The sequence below is a fragment of the Capricornis sumatraensis genome, chromosome 16, assembly GCF_032405125.1.
Source record: "Capricornis sumatraensis isolate serow.1 chromosome 16, serow.2, whole genome shotgun sequence".
Classification (NCBI taxonomy): Eukaryota; Metazoa; Chordata; class Mammalia; order Artiodactyla; family Bovidae; genus Capricornis; species Capricornis sumatraensis.
Window position 1 is genome coordinate 49,076,384 of NC_091084.1, and position 15,219 is coordinate 49,091,602.

The 15,219-nt window shown below is 40.3% G+C and overlaps 1 protein-coding gene across 1 annotated transcript; it reads right to left on the reverse strand.

Annotated features, from left to right (window-relative positions):
• Window positions 1-13,850: 13,850 nt before the first annotated feature.
• LOC138092572 (olfactory receptor 52E5) lies at window positions 13,851-14,792 on the reverse strand. The gene has a single exon (XM_068988615.1). It carries the CDS (start codon window positions 14,790-14,792, stop codon window positions 13,851-13,853), a length of 942 nt encoding a protein of 313 aa, XP_068844716.1.
• Window positions 14,793-15,219: the final 427 nt, after the last annotated feature.

The window sequence follows — 15,219 nt, forward strand, 5'->3', positions numbered from 1 at the left end:
CCTCTAAAATTTTGTTAGCTTTATTCATGTAATTATTTTCTCTCCTTCTGGATTTAGCTGGGCAGATAATTAAGCTGGTTACCTGTACTTTATCTACCTGAGTTCAAAACACGTACTAGATTATCCAAAGTAATTGATTGATCTTGAAAGTAAGTTTTAATGGTGACCCACTTTGGAGGAAGAGAGTATGAAAAAACCAAGATAGTCTTGGGGTCACAATCAAGAGCAGAATAATTTACCTGAGATTCTTATGAAACAAAGGAGGAGAGAATAAAGAAGAAAATGGGTGAAATAGAGAGGAAAGGAGCTATGGAAAATAACAAAAAAATAGAAGAAAAAGACAGGGAGGGAGGGGAAGGAAGACAGTTTATAAGAAAGAAAAAAGCACAAAGATAGTGAATTAATGTTTTTACATGCATATATAATTGAATGAAAAAAGTCAGTAAAATAATTGCTCTTTTCAGTGTTTTAGACAATGAAAGGGCTTCCCTGGTGGCTCAGACGGTAAAGTGTCTGCCTGAAATGTTCGATTCCTGGGTCGGGAAGATCCCCTGGAGAAGGAAATGGAAATCCACTCCAGCACTCTTGCCTGGAAAACCCTACGGATGGAGGAGCCTGATAGGCTACAGTCCATGGGGTCGGAAAGAGTCGGACACGACTGCGCAACTTCACTTTTAGACAATGAAACAGAAATATGGGGAGTTTAAATTAATTACTTATTTTGTGTAGCTGGCAATAGCCTAGCTAATCCAGAATATTAAACCTGGCTTTCACACTTAAAATCCAGGATTTTTTTACACTGAAAGTGAATGTCAGGAAGTTATTTCTTAAGAGTATATGGCATACTGACCAATCTGTCACTCATAGAGCATAGGAAGAATCAGCCATGGTGATCAATATAACATGTGCATTATTTGGTGAACTAAGCAGTCCTGTTCTCTAAGAAAAGAAAATTGGTGCAAAAGGAATATGAAGTGACAACACTAAGCAAGGCAGTATTATCCCACAACAGGAAAAAAAAATCTCAGAAATATCTTCTCACTGATATTAGTTGCCTGGATAAATGTACAATAACTTCTCAGACATCTCTTAAGTCAGCAGAGTACCTAAAGTCAGGCAGCCTGCTCTCACCTCAGCTGTGAGGAAACAAGATACTCAGACCCATAAATAACATCCCCTCCCCCCACCTTTTGGCTCAATCTACAGACAAATCAATATTTACTTTTACGGGAGTTAGCTCAGGTCTTGGGAAACTCTCAGCCTAATTCTCAAATAGGACACAATTCTTAATTCTATTATAAGCATCCAAGCAAATGTAAATTCAATTATTTTGTTGGGGAAATCCATCAAGTTCTATCTTCCTTAGATATTAACTCCTCTAGAGCCCCTTCCCAATTATATCCCAACAATCGTGTCTGACAGACAACAAACTGTGTAAACCCAAAGAGAATCCTCATTTGTTTGAATTAACTGTTGAACTCCTGATGTCCCCCTGGCAAAATGGCAAAGCAGGTCTCTGGAGAATATTTAGATGGTCCTGGGCTGGGGGCTGAGTCTGGGGAGGAATTCAAAGCCCGGTACCCAGTCTGTTGAACTTCCGTCTCTGACACGCAGTTTACCCCTACTCCACCCAGCACCTTCTCTTCCTTCCTACCACAGGTGAGGGGGATGATGGGAAAACACGGAAGGGATCTAAATGTGTCCCTCTGCTTCTCTCTCTTTTGTCTAAAATAAACATGAGGGATTATTTAATGAAGCATCTGGAGAAAGTAATCAAGAAGTAGATCAGGCTGTAGGACAGACAGTGTCTCAGTGAGACCAGAAGAGCGAGCCATAGACGTATTGGAGGTTCTCCTACCGCTTCTCACCATTTTCACGCCATGGTTGGATTTTAGCTTGGCAATCAGTGTATATAAATGACAGAGACAAGGCTAACGTTTCCAAGCAGAGTTCTTTTTCCTCCTAAATACAAGTAAATTTACATTTTCCAGGCATACTTGCTGTTGCACGTGTGCTCAGTTGCATCTGACTCTTTGCAACCCTATGGACTCTAGCCCACCAAGCTCCTCTGTCCATGGGATACTCCAGGCAAGAATACTGGAGTGGGTTGCCATGCCCTCCTCCAAGGGATCTCCCTGACCCAGGAATCGAACCCTTCTGTCCTGTGTCTCCTGCATTATAGGAAGATTCTTTATCCACTGAGCAAACTGGGAAGCTCATACTTGCAGTTGTGCGGGGCTTTATGACTCAGTCTGGGCAAGGGAATGACATGCACCTCTTCCAGGAATGGCTTTTACAACCTCCTTGATGTCCTCTGCATTCTATCTCTTCCTCCTCCTCTGGCTCATTGCAGATAATTCACTGGAAGACATAAACCCATAGGAAATAGTGGAACCACACAGTGAACAAGGTTAGGACCCTGAATGATTGGAAGGAAGAGAGCTTTCACCTTTTACATACACTGAATTCGATGTCATTAAAAAGTATAAAATTGCATTGTGCTAATCCACTGCTAAGTTGGAATTGTTTGTTTTGACAGCTGTTAAGTTATGGTGCTGTGGTAAAGAATCTGCTGGTCAGTACAGGAGGTGGAAAAGACATGGATTTGATCCCTGGGTTGGGAAGATATCCTGGAGAAGGAACTGGCAACCCACTCCAGTATTCTTGCCTGGAAAATACCATAGACAGAGAAGCCTGTTGGGCCACAGTCTATGGGGTACAAAGAGTTGAACATGCCTGAGTGACATGCCTGACTGAACACACACACACACACACACACACACACAAGTTGGTAATTCTAGGGGAAAGGTTTAAAGAATTCAAAATAATAGTGTGTGTTTGCAGTTGTTGATTTAATTTGATAAGTTGTTATGAGTAATAAATGAGCTTAACAGAAATTTAGCTGGTTTCCAAGAAGATCACGCTAGATAGTTTGTAAATATAAAGTCTTGAAGAATGTTCCTAGTACTTGGGAAGTCAAAGGTTAAGAGAAAGATTTAGAATGCAAAGACTCATAGAAAATGACCCTGAGAAAAGACTAGATTATGTGAATTGCTGTCCTCTCAAGTCTGATAGCCTTAGATAGACACCATTACGTATAAAAGCAGTTGCTTGGGAAAAGCAAAAATACATAAAAAAGGAAAGAAAGTTTACCTAAGAAAAATCTTGTTAAATTTTTAAGGGGATTGCTAAAGGAACATGATATAGACTTTTAAAAAGTTTTTGATTAAAAATTAAAACACAATGGAGTATTACTCAGCCATCAAAAAAAATACATTTGAATCAGTTCTAATGAGGTGGATGAAACTGGAGCTGATTATACAGAGTGAAGTAAGCCAGAAAGAAAAACACCAATACAGTATACTAACACATATATATGGAATTTAGAAAGATGGTAACGATAACCCTGTATGTGAGACAGCAAAAGAGATGCAGATGTATAGAACAGACTTTTTGACTCTGTGGGAGAGGGAGAGGGTGGGATGATTTTGGAGAATGGCATTGAAACATGTATAATATCATATAAGAAACGAATCGCCAGTCTAGGTTCAATGCAGGATACAGGATGCTTGGGGCTGGTGCACTGGGATAACCCAGAGGGATGGTATGGGGAGGGAGGTGGGAGGGGAGTTAAGGAGTGGGAACTTATGTACACCTATGGCGGATTCATGTTGATGTATGACAAAACCAAAACAGTGTTGTAAAGTAATAAATAAATAAATAAATAAATAAATAAATAAATAAATAAAATAATCATTGATTTTAATACTTGACAGACACAAAGCAGTCTCCAAATGCAGTATCTGCAAAATAAGTCACATTTTCCACTGCCTGCTTCATATAAGGCAGTGGGGGAACATTAAAGAAGACACAACCCCACAGATGCAGAAAAAGGACATGAAAGCAATGGCCAGGAGAGTTTCTCCCAGAATGATATAAAGTGGGAGGTCAAGAGAACTTACCCAACTGTTAGGAGATAAAAGTATTGCAGTGCCTGCCTCAAAGCACTTCAGAATTACCACTGACAAGTTCCTGCTAAATGTATTGCACGCTTCAGTTCAACTGGGAATCTTTTTGGTTTATGCCCCACTATTAGATATATGGTAGGAGGAGGAAGATGACTCATCCAAGAGGGACTACATCAGGACCTGATGGAGATGACCACACACCCCTGGAGACCTTGGACTCTGAGAATACAGTGCCTAGGTGAGGGTTCTGGTAGTCTCATTTGGGAAGAGGTTATATATGCTTTACCTGTGAGGGTCTCTCATATCACTTTTCTTATTGTTATTCAGTCACTAACTGTTTGTGACTAAATAACATCTAACTCTTTGGAACCCCATGGAGTGCAGCACACTAGGCTTTCTTGTCCTCCACCATCTCCCAGAGTCCACTCAAATCCCTATCCATTGAATCAGTAATCCCATCCAATCATCTCATGCTCTGCTGCCCCATTCTCCTCTCACCCTCAAGCTTTCCCAGCCTCACACTCTTTTCCAATGAGCCTGCTCTTTGAAACAGGTGACCAAAATATTGGAACTTCAGCATCAGTCCTTCCAATGAATATTCAGGGTTGATTTCTTTTAGGATTGACTAGTTTGACCTTATTTCTCTTAAGAAATAAATATTTAGTCACCAGCCCTCTCCAGCTAGATTTATGTAAAGATTCTGGCCAAGGGAATGACAGAAAAAATGGTGTAAATCTCTCTTAAATTGAATCCCTAAAATATCTTACAAAATCCTGCTCACTCTCCCAGTTTATTTGCCTGACATATTTAGAAGCACCAGTGGCAGTCTGTAAGGGATTAGAACATGAAGGAGTCAACTAATCAAAGAAGCGTGGGTCTCTAAATGCTGACGTGAAACAAAGGCCACACGTATTGGAATGGTAAGTGGATGAGAATAAACTGAAATTGTTAAGTGTGTTAAGTTACTGTGATATCTTTGATGGAGAAATCAACTTTACTTACACTGAGCAATTCACTATATGTTTGGTTATACAGTGGTCTGCCTTTGCTATTTATAATATGGACCATGAAAAAGTCCACAAAACTGCAAAACCATCCAGCTGAAGTCTAACAATTCAACTCACTCTTCAAAAATGTAATAGGAAAAGCAGATTTATTTATGTAGCAGATGTGCTTAACTCGCTCTTGACTCTGGCCACTATTAATTAAATGATCATTAGGAATTTATCATTTTGCTTAATTGCCTAATTGGCAAGGTTGGAAATAATGATAAGTCATGGGCTGTTTTGAACATAAGCTTTCTTAAAGTAGCTTTTTTCTTGGTAACTGTCTGTACTAACCACTATTTTGTGAATCATACATATGGCACACTTGATAAATATTTTTTTAGTTGAAAAATGAATAAATGTTATTTTTATGTATAGCCTCTAGTCAAATATTGCTAATGTAACATCTTATAAAATGCTGAGATATATTCTATTTATGAATACTTGACTCATGTCATTGATTTGATATTGACTTTTCAATGTCAAAGGAGAAAAGGAAATCAGAGTATAAATTGTCATATGTATCTTTTATTTTTTAAATGAATCATTAAAATTCCCATTGGCTTGATCATGAAGTACAGTATTTTCTTCTTTAAGCTATCCACAGTCCTTCCCCTACTGTTGGAGATCCCAGAAATTTTAATTTCAAAGTTGTCAGTCTCCTTTCAAACACCAAACAGACTTAAGTGGAATCACTCCAGTGTTGCTATTCTGGTTAATAGCCACAAGGAGACACTGTTGAGTTGCCAGCAATGAAGCCTTTGATGGGTCCTTTTGGAGAGTTCTGACAAAACGTGGTCCACTGGAGAAGGGAATGGCAAAACACTTCAGCATTCTTGCCTTGAAAACCCCATGAACAGTATGAAAAGACAAAAAGATTTGACACTGAAAGACGAACTCCTCTGGTTGGTAGGTGCCCAATATGCTACTGGAGAAGAGTGGAGAAATAGCTCCAGAAGGAATGAAGAAGCTGAGCCAAAGTGTGAGTGTGTCTGGTGGTAAAAGTAGTCTGATGCTATAAAGGACAATGTTGCTTAGGAACCTGGAGTGTTAGGTCCATGAATCAAAGTAAATTGGAAGTGGTCAAACAGGAGACGGCAAGAGTGAATATCGACATTTTAGGAATCAGTGAACTAAAATGGACCAGAATGGGCAAATTTAATAAAGATGACCATTACATACACAACTGTGGGTAAGAATCCCTTAGAAGAAATGGAGTAGCCATCATAGTCAGCAAAAGAGTCCAAAATGCAATACTTGGGTGCAGTCTCAAAAATGACAGACTGATCTCTGTTTGTTTCCAAGACAAACCACTCAATATCACAGTAATCCAAGTTTATGCCCCAACCACTAGTACAAAGAAGCTAAAGTTGAATGGGTCTATGAAGACCTACCAGATCTTCTAGAACTAACACCAAAAACTGATGTTCTTTTCATCATAGGTGATTGGAATGCAAAAGTAGGAAGTCAAGAGATACCTGGAGCAACAGGCAAGTTTGGCCTTGGAATACAAAATGAAGCAGTGCAAAGGCTAACAGAATTTTGCCAAGAGAACGCACTGGTCATAGCAAACACCTTCCTTCAACAACACGAGAGATGACTCTGCACATGGACATCAACAGATTGTCAATATCAAAACCAGATGATTATGTTTTTTACAGGCAAAATGGAGAAACAATATATAGTCAGCAAAAACAAAACTGGGAGCTGATTGTGGCGCAGATCGTAAACTGCTTATTGCAAAATTCAGGCTTGAATTGAATAAAGTAGGGAAAACCACTAGGCCAGTCAGGTATGACCTAAATCAAATCCCTTGCAATTATGCAGTGGAAGTGACAAATAGCTTCAAAGGACATGATCTGAGAGACAGAGTGGCTGAAGAATGATGGATGGAGGTTTATAATATTTTACAGGAGGCAGTGACCAAAACCGTCTCCAAGAAGTACAAAAAGGCAAAATGGCTGCCCGAGGAGGCCTTACAAATAGCTGAGAAAAGAAGACAAGCGAAAGGCAAAGGAGAAAAGGAAAGATATACTCATCAGAATTCAGAGTTTCAAAGAATAGCAAGGAGAGATAAGAAAGCCTTCTTAAGAGATCAGTGAAAGAAATAGAGGAAAGCAATAGAATGGGAAAGACTAGAAAGACCTCTGCAAGAAAATTAGAGATGCCAAGGGAATATTTCATGCAAAGATGAGCACAATCAGTTCAGTTCAGTTCAGTTCAGTCACTCAGTCGTGCCCGACTCTTTGCGACCCCATGAATCACAGCACGCCAGGCCTCCCTGTCCACCACCAACTCCTGGAGTTCACCCAGACTCACGTCCATCGAGTCAGTGATGCCATCCAGCCATCTCATCCTCTGTCGGCCCCTTCTCCTCCTGCCCCCACTCCTTCCCAGCATCAGAGTCTTTTCCAATGAGTCAACTCTTCGCATGAGGTGGCCAAAATACGGGAGTTTCAGCTTTAGCATCATTCCTTCCAAAGAAATCCCAGGGCTGATCTCCTTCAGAATGGACTGGTTGGATCTCCTTGCAGTCCAAGGGACCCTCAAGAGTCTTCTCCAACACCGCAGTTCAAAAGCATCAATTCTTCGGCACTCAGCCTTCTTCACAGTCCAACTCTCACATCCATACATGACCACAGGAAAAACCATAGCCTTGACTAGACCGACGTTAGTTGGCAAAGTAATGTCTCTGCTTTTGAATATGCTATCTAGGTTGGTCATAACTTTCCTTCCAAGGAGTAAGTGTCTTTTAATTTCATGGCTGCAATCACTATCTGCAGTGATTTTGGAGCCCCCCAAAATAAAGTCTGACACTGTTTCCACTGTTTCCCCATCTGTTTCCCATGAAGTGATGGGGCCAGATGCCATGATCTTCGTTTTCTGACTGTTGAGCCTTAAGCCAACTTTTTCACCCTCCTCTTTCACTTTCATCAAGAGGCTTTTTAGCTTCTCTTCACTTTCTGCCATAAGGGTGGTATCATCTGCATATCTGAGATTATTGATATTTCTCCCAGCAATCTTGATTCCAGCTTGTGTTTCCTCCAGTCCAGCGTTTCTCATGATATACTCTGCATGTAAGTTAAATAAGCAGGGTGACAATATACAGCCTTGACATTTGGAATCAGTCTGTTGTTCCATGTCCAGTTCTAACTGTTGCTTCCTGACCTGCATATAGGTTTCTCAAGAGGCAGGTCAGGTGGTCTGGTATTCCTATCTCTTTCAGAATTTTCCACAGTTTATTGTGATCCACACAGTCAAAGGCTTTTGCATAGTCAATACAGCAGAAATAGATGTTTTTCTGGAACTCTCTTACTTTTTCCATGATCCAGTGGATGTTGGCAATTTGATCTCTGGTTCTTCTGCCTTTTCTAAAACCAGCTTGAACCTCAGGGAGTTCACGGTTCATGTGTTGCTGAAGTCTGGCTTGGAGAATTTTGAGCATTACTTTACTAGCATGTGAAATGAGTGCAATTGTGTGGTAGTTTGAGCATTCTTTGGCATTGCCTTTCTTTGGAATTGGAATGAAAACTGACCTCCAGTCTTGTGGCCACTGCTGAGTTTTCCAAATTTGCTGGCATATTGAGTGCAGCACTTTCACAGCATCATCTTTCAGGGCACAATAAAGGACGGAAATGATATGGACTTAACAGAAGCAGAAGGTATTAAGAAAAGGTGGCAAGAATACACAGAGGGACTTTACAAAAGAGGTCTTAATGACCCAGATAACCATGATGGTGTGATCACTCATCTAGAGCCAGACATTCTGGAATGTGAAGTCAAGTGGGTCTTAGGAAGTATCATTATGAACAGAGCTAGAGGAGGTGATGGAATTCCTGTTGAGCTATTTCAAATCTTAAAAGATGATACTGTTAAAGTGCTACACTCAATATGCCAGCAAATTTGGAAAACTCAGCAGTGGCTTCAGGACTGGAAAAGGTCAGTTTTCATTCCAAACCCAAAAAAGGCAATGCCAATGAATGTTCAAACTACCACACAACTGCACTCATCTCACATGTTAGCAAAGTAATGCTCAAAATTCTCTATGTGAGGCTTTATCAGTACATGAACTGAGTACTTCCAAATGTTCAGCTGGATTTAGAAAAGGCAGAGGAACCAGAGATCAAATTGTCAACATCTGTTAGATCATAGAAAAAGCAAGAGAATTCCAGAAAAATATCTATTTCTGCTTCATTGCCTACACTACAGCCTTTGACTGTGTAGATCACAATGAACTGTGGCAAATTCTAAGAGATGGGAATACCAGACCACCTGACCTGCCTCCTGAGAAATCTATATGCAGGTCAAGAAGCAATAGTTAGAACTGAACATGGAACGATGGACTGGTTTCAAACTGGGAAAGGAGTACATCAAGGTTGAATGTTGTCACCTTGCTTCTTTTTTTTTTAATTTTAATTTTTACTTTATTTTACTTTACAATACTGTATTGGTACTTATATGCAGTGTACATTAGGTGAAATGCTGGGCTGGATGAAGTACAAGCCGGAATCAAGATTGCTAGGGAAAATATCAATAACTTCAGATATATTGATTACATCATCCTTATAGCAGAAAGTGAAGAGGCATTAAAGAACCTCTTGTTGAAAGTGAAAGAGGAGAGTGAAAAGGCTGGCTTAAAACTCAACATTCAAGGAAACTAAAATCATGGCATCTGGTCCTATCACTTTATGGTAAATAGATGGGGAGACCATGGAAGCTGTGACAGACTTTATTTTCTTGGTCTCCAAAACTGCTGCAGATGGTGACTGCAGTCATGAAATTAAAAGACGCTTGCCTTTTGGAAAAAAAAAAAAAAACTTTGAAAAACCTAGGCAGCATATTAAAAAGCAGAGACATTACTTTGTCAGCAAAGGTCTGTCTAGTCAAAACTATGGTTTTTCCAGTAGTCATGTATGGATATGAGAGTTGGACCATAAAGAAGACTGAGCACCAAAGAATTGATGCTTTTGGATTGTGGTGTTGGAGAAGACTCTTGAGAGTCCCTTGGACAGCAAGGAGATCAAACTAGTCAGTCTTAAAGGAAATCCATCCTGAATATTCATTAAAAGGACTAATGATGAAGCTCTAATACTTTAGCCACCTGATGTGAAGAGCTGAGTCATCAGAAAAGACCCTGATGCTGGGGAAGATTGGTAGGAGGAAACGCGGAGGATAGAGGATGAGATGGTTGGATGACATCACCGATTCAATGGACATGAGTTTGAGCACGATCCAACATATGGTGAAGGACAGGGAAGCCTGGCATGCTGCAGTCCATGGGGTTGCAAAGAGTCAGACATGACTGAGCAACCGACCAAACAACAACAAATGCTGTTTAGACTCCCAGATTCCCTGTCTTGATGTCCCACTCTCGGTCTCTGAGGTCACAGTTGTCATCATTAGCACTCACATGCTTGGAATATATCATAAGCAAAATATAGCATCAGATGTACTAAGAGGCTTTCAAACTCCACTTTATGATATATGGAATGCATAGTTTTATTTCCTCAACAATATTTAGCTGTTTGTTTTGAGTCTTGGTCACTAGATAGATTCTGTTTTCCTCTAGATATTTAATTCCCAGGTAACCTGTTGCTCTCTCTTGCTACTGGATCTTGATTAAAATTTTCTCTTGTTTCTCAGTACTGTTCAATGGTTTCAGATCTTTATTTCTCGAAAGGATCTGTGTTGCTCATGTAAATTTCTCATGCAAATATGACAAACCTGCAAACCATGGAGTGAAGTGAGTGGCTTTGATAGGTCCCATCTTACCCGTCTCTGTTTCTTAATACAACTTCTTCCAGAATAGCTGAACCATAGACTATAATAGCAAAGCGACTCTTCATAGATTTTCCCAGTTAAATTGACAAAAACAACTACAGTCTACAATTTAAAATACATTTAGTTAATACTAAATCTGGCCAACTAAGACTGTGCTAAGAGGACTTTTTTTTTTTTTTTAATATTATTGAAACATCTTGGCAGTGTTGGATCTGCCCTTTAAGACCTGGTTCTTAGAGTAATCCTGGCCCCCTATTCCCATTCCCTTTACCTGTATGTAGAGTCACCCTAAACCTTGTCTTAGGACCATTTTTTCCAGTTTCTTGAACCACCTTCCCTGGTTTTGACAATTCTATGAGAATCTGTGGTCCTTTTTAACCTCTCGGCTTAGAACCAGAGCACAAAGACACTCACATTTAGGGACTGACTTCTGTAGAACTAGAGATCCATTGTAGACACTATTTGTCAACTCTACATTTATACACTTCAGTATTGTAAGTAAAGAAATGTTTTCTAAGCCCCTTCATGTGCCAAAATTGTGCTAGTTATCATGAGGAATGACAACTGGTATATGGAATCCTACATCCCTTACAAATCCTTACAACAAATTGGTAGTATTTATCCCTGTGAACACTGACTTTGAGTCAAATTTCTCATAATTGTGTTGCTATTTGCGTTGATTTAAAGACTCTGTATTTTCTTCTCTATTTTCTGATTTTGTCATCAGAATAACATTAATTTTCTAAATGATTTTGAAAGATTTGCAAATTTGTTAATATTGCAAAAGAGTTAATATAGTATTAATATGCAAAACATATGATAAGTTATCATGGCTTCTTACCATCTTACCGGGGCTTCCCTGATGGCTCAGTGGTAAAGAATCCACCTGCAATGCAGGAGATGTGGGTTCAGTCCCTGGGTAGGGAAGATCCCCTGGAGAAGGAAGTGGCAACCCACTTCAGTATTCTTGCCTAGAAAATCCCATAGACAGAGGAGCCAAGGGGTAGCAAAGAGTTGGATCAGACTGAGCACACACACCATCGTACTTGGATGAAAATCTGCAATAACCTTTTTTATCATCTCCCTTCATCATTTTGATCTGTTTAGTCTTTTAAAATCTTGTTTGTGTCAATATTATAATTTCTATGTAGAGACTGATCATTTGGTCATTTTATTTTATAAATTTATAAAGAGTATCATTTTTTTTTTTAAGTTCCCCACCTCTCTTTGTTTGCATTACTGTAGTCCCATTCTCTGTTTATTCCTTGCTCACTCTCTCTTGAATTTTAACCAGGGTCCCATTTCCAATTAGAAGCCAACTAAATGTTTCTGCAGTTCCTAGAATACCCAAAAAATCAGTTATACTGTCTAGCTTCCATACTCAGATGGGAATGACTTTATGTTAGTAGCCACTCTCGTGCATTCTTCCCTACAGCTAACCATTCTGCCTCATGCCCTAATCAGGACTGTAGGGCATGTAGTTTCACTGAGTCCTCAAGCCCAGAGAAAGCACTCTTAACTCTTTAGGCATTATAGCCTTCTGACTAGGCTTTGACCAAGGTCAGGGTTGAGTCCCTGCAGACCCCCAAGCATCAGGGTCATCTGCAGCTGGAATCAGTGACGGTAGAGTAGGATTGAAATTAGTAAATTTATCTATATGCACCAGAAGTAACAACCACACCAGAAACGCATGTGTTTATTTTCATTGTTTCTTTGTTCATAGAAGCTGCAAAGATGTTTACAACAGCTTTTTTTTTTTCCAGTTATTTTATCAGCGAGTATACTGACACTCAAAGAGCTCTAAGTGACAAACTCAGGTAAACCTTCCAGTCAACGATAAAGCCTGAGTTTAAACCTGAATCTCATGACTCATATATGTCCCTTACCACTGTGTCCTGCTTGACTTTCATGAAATTCATCATTCTTATAGTCATGAACTCCAGCTTCTGACCTGTGAATAACAAGACCATAAGAAATAAAATTATTGAAGGTACCGGGGGCATGACTTTTCCAAACCTTTTCTTCCATTTAGAAATTTTGTAGCATCAGTGGGATTTCAGTGTGAGAATTTTTGATGTACTTTTCCTGTGGCAAAAAGTAGAGTGATTATTTTGGAATCTTTGAGCTATGCCTTCCAATGGGAATATACAGATTATGACTGATGGGCAAAAAAGCAGTGTGACTGGCTTGTGTGGAAATGCCAGAGGAGTTTAATGAAAATATTTCCAGTGTTTACTATTGCTTTGATCTTATTATTATCCCACTGATGGTGAAGAGGAACTAAAAAGCCTCTTGATGAAAGTGAAAGAGGAGAGTGAAAAAGTTGGCTTAAAGCTCAACATTCAGAAAATGAAGATCATGGCATCTGGTCCCATCACTTTATGGGAAATAGATGGGGAAACAGTGAAAACAGTGTCAGACTTTATTTTTGGGGGCTCCAAAATCACTGCAGATGGTGACTGCAGCCATGAAATTAAAAGACACTTACTCCTTGGAAGAAAAGGTATGACCAACCTAGATAGCATATTCAAAAGCAGAGACATTACTTTGCCAACTAAGGTCCGTCTAGTCAAGGCTATGGTTTTTCCTGTGGTCATGTATGGATGTGAGAGTTGGACTGTGAAGAAGGTTGAGTGCTGAAGAATTGATGCTTTTGAACTGTGGTGTTGGAGAAGACTCTTGAGAGTCCCTTGGACTGCAAGGAGATCCAACCAGTCCATTCTGAAGGAGATCAGCCCTGGGATTTCTTTGGAAGGAATGATGCTGAAGCTGAAACTCCAGTACTTTGGCCACCTCATGCGAAGAGTTGACTCACTGGAAAAGACTCTGATGCTGGGAGGGATTGGGGGCAGGAGGAGAAAGGGACAACAGAGGATGAGATGGCTGGATGGCATCATAGACTCGATGGACATGAATCTGAGTGAACTCTGGGAGTTGGTGATGGACAGGGAGGCCTGGCATGCTGTGATTCACTGGGTTGCAAAGAGTCAGACACGACTGAGTGGCTGAACTGAACTGAACTGATGATCATGGAAGATTTCCTTGGGGCTAAACATCAATAGCTTTTTGGGTTGAGCATCCTAAGTACTCGTTCTCTTATCTGCTTTGTCCTGACCCCATAGATGATAGGGTTAAGGGCAGGAGGTACAACCACGTATAGATTGGCCAGAAGTATGTGGATGCAGTGAGGGACATTGTGGCCAAAGCGGTGGGTCATGAAGGAGAAGAGTGCTGGCAGGTAGAAGGCCAACATGACGCAGACATGGGATCCACAGGTGCTGAGTGCCTTGAGCCGTGCATCCCAGGACGGGAGGTGGAAGACTGCTCTGAGGATCTGGACATATGAAAATCCAATCACAGAAAGATCAATGTATCCCACAGAGAAAGCAATCAAGCCATAGATAACATTGACCCTAATACTGGCACAAGACAATTTTGCCAAACCCATGTGTTCACAATAGGTGTGGGGGATGATCCGGACTTCACAGAAAGGCAGTCTCAGGATAAGGAAGATAAATGGAGTCACAAATACCAAAGTCCTAAATATGATGACTATTCCAAGGATAGCTATTACCTTACTGGTGAGGACCATGCTATACCCCAGGGGGTTGCAGATGGCAATGTATCGGTCTATGGCCATGACTGTCAGCACCACAGACTCCAGGCCAGTGCATATGTGAATTGTGTACATCTGTGTGATGCAAGCACCAAACACAATCTCCTTGAGATTGAACCAGAAGATGCCCAGCATCTTTGGGATGGTGGCTGTGGACAGGCCAAGGTCAGTGAAGGCCAACATGGCCAGGAAGTAAAACATAGGTTGGTGGAGGCTGCGTTCAGTCTGGATCACGAACAGGATGGTAATGTTTCCCAGGAGAGCTATTAGATAGACTGCAAGGAAGGGGAAGCCGATCCAGATGTGCACGTCTTCCAGCCCTGGAATCCCCAACAGAAGAAAGGAAGAAGGATGGAGCTGTGTCTTGTTGGGGTGCAGCATATCTGGTTGGAGTGGTTATAGATACATTTTTTGCAGTTTTCTTGCTTCCAGGGAGAGACCATAACCTCTTTCAGAGCATGTCACCTGTTTTCTGGAATCTTTAATTTCATAATACAGCTGAGGAGACCTAGAGATGGAATATGAGACAGAATTAAAAAGACGTTCTCACTTCAAAGTATTTACCTCACCAACACAGAAAACTACGTGGAATATTTCCCCAAAAAAGCCATTTTGCACTTGTATATTTTTCCCTTCACTCTTTAAGGAAGAAATTGTATATGGCTATAAAATAACAAATATTGATTGTTAATTATATCTATTAATCATCATGTAAAGCCTAAACAAAATGGTCTGTCTGTGTGTGTGTGTATAAAATTATAGGATTTGTATTGATATAGATGGTTTAGGAGAATGATACATTCTTTCA

Coding starts and splice junctions, on each gene's coding strand:
- LOC138092572 (XM_068988615.1), bottom strand. CDS start 14,792: ATGCTGCACCCCAACAAGACACAGCTCCATCCTTCTTCCTTTCTTCTG.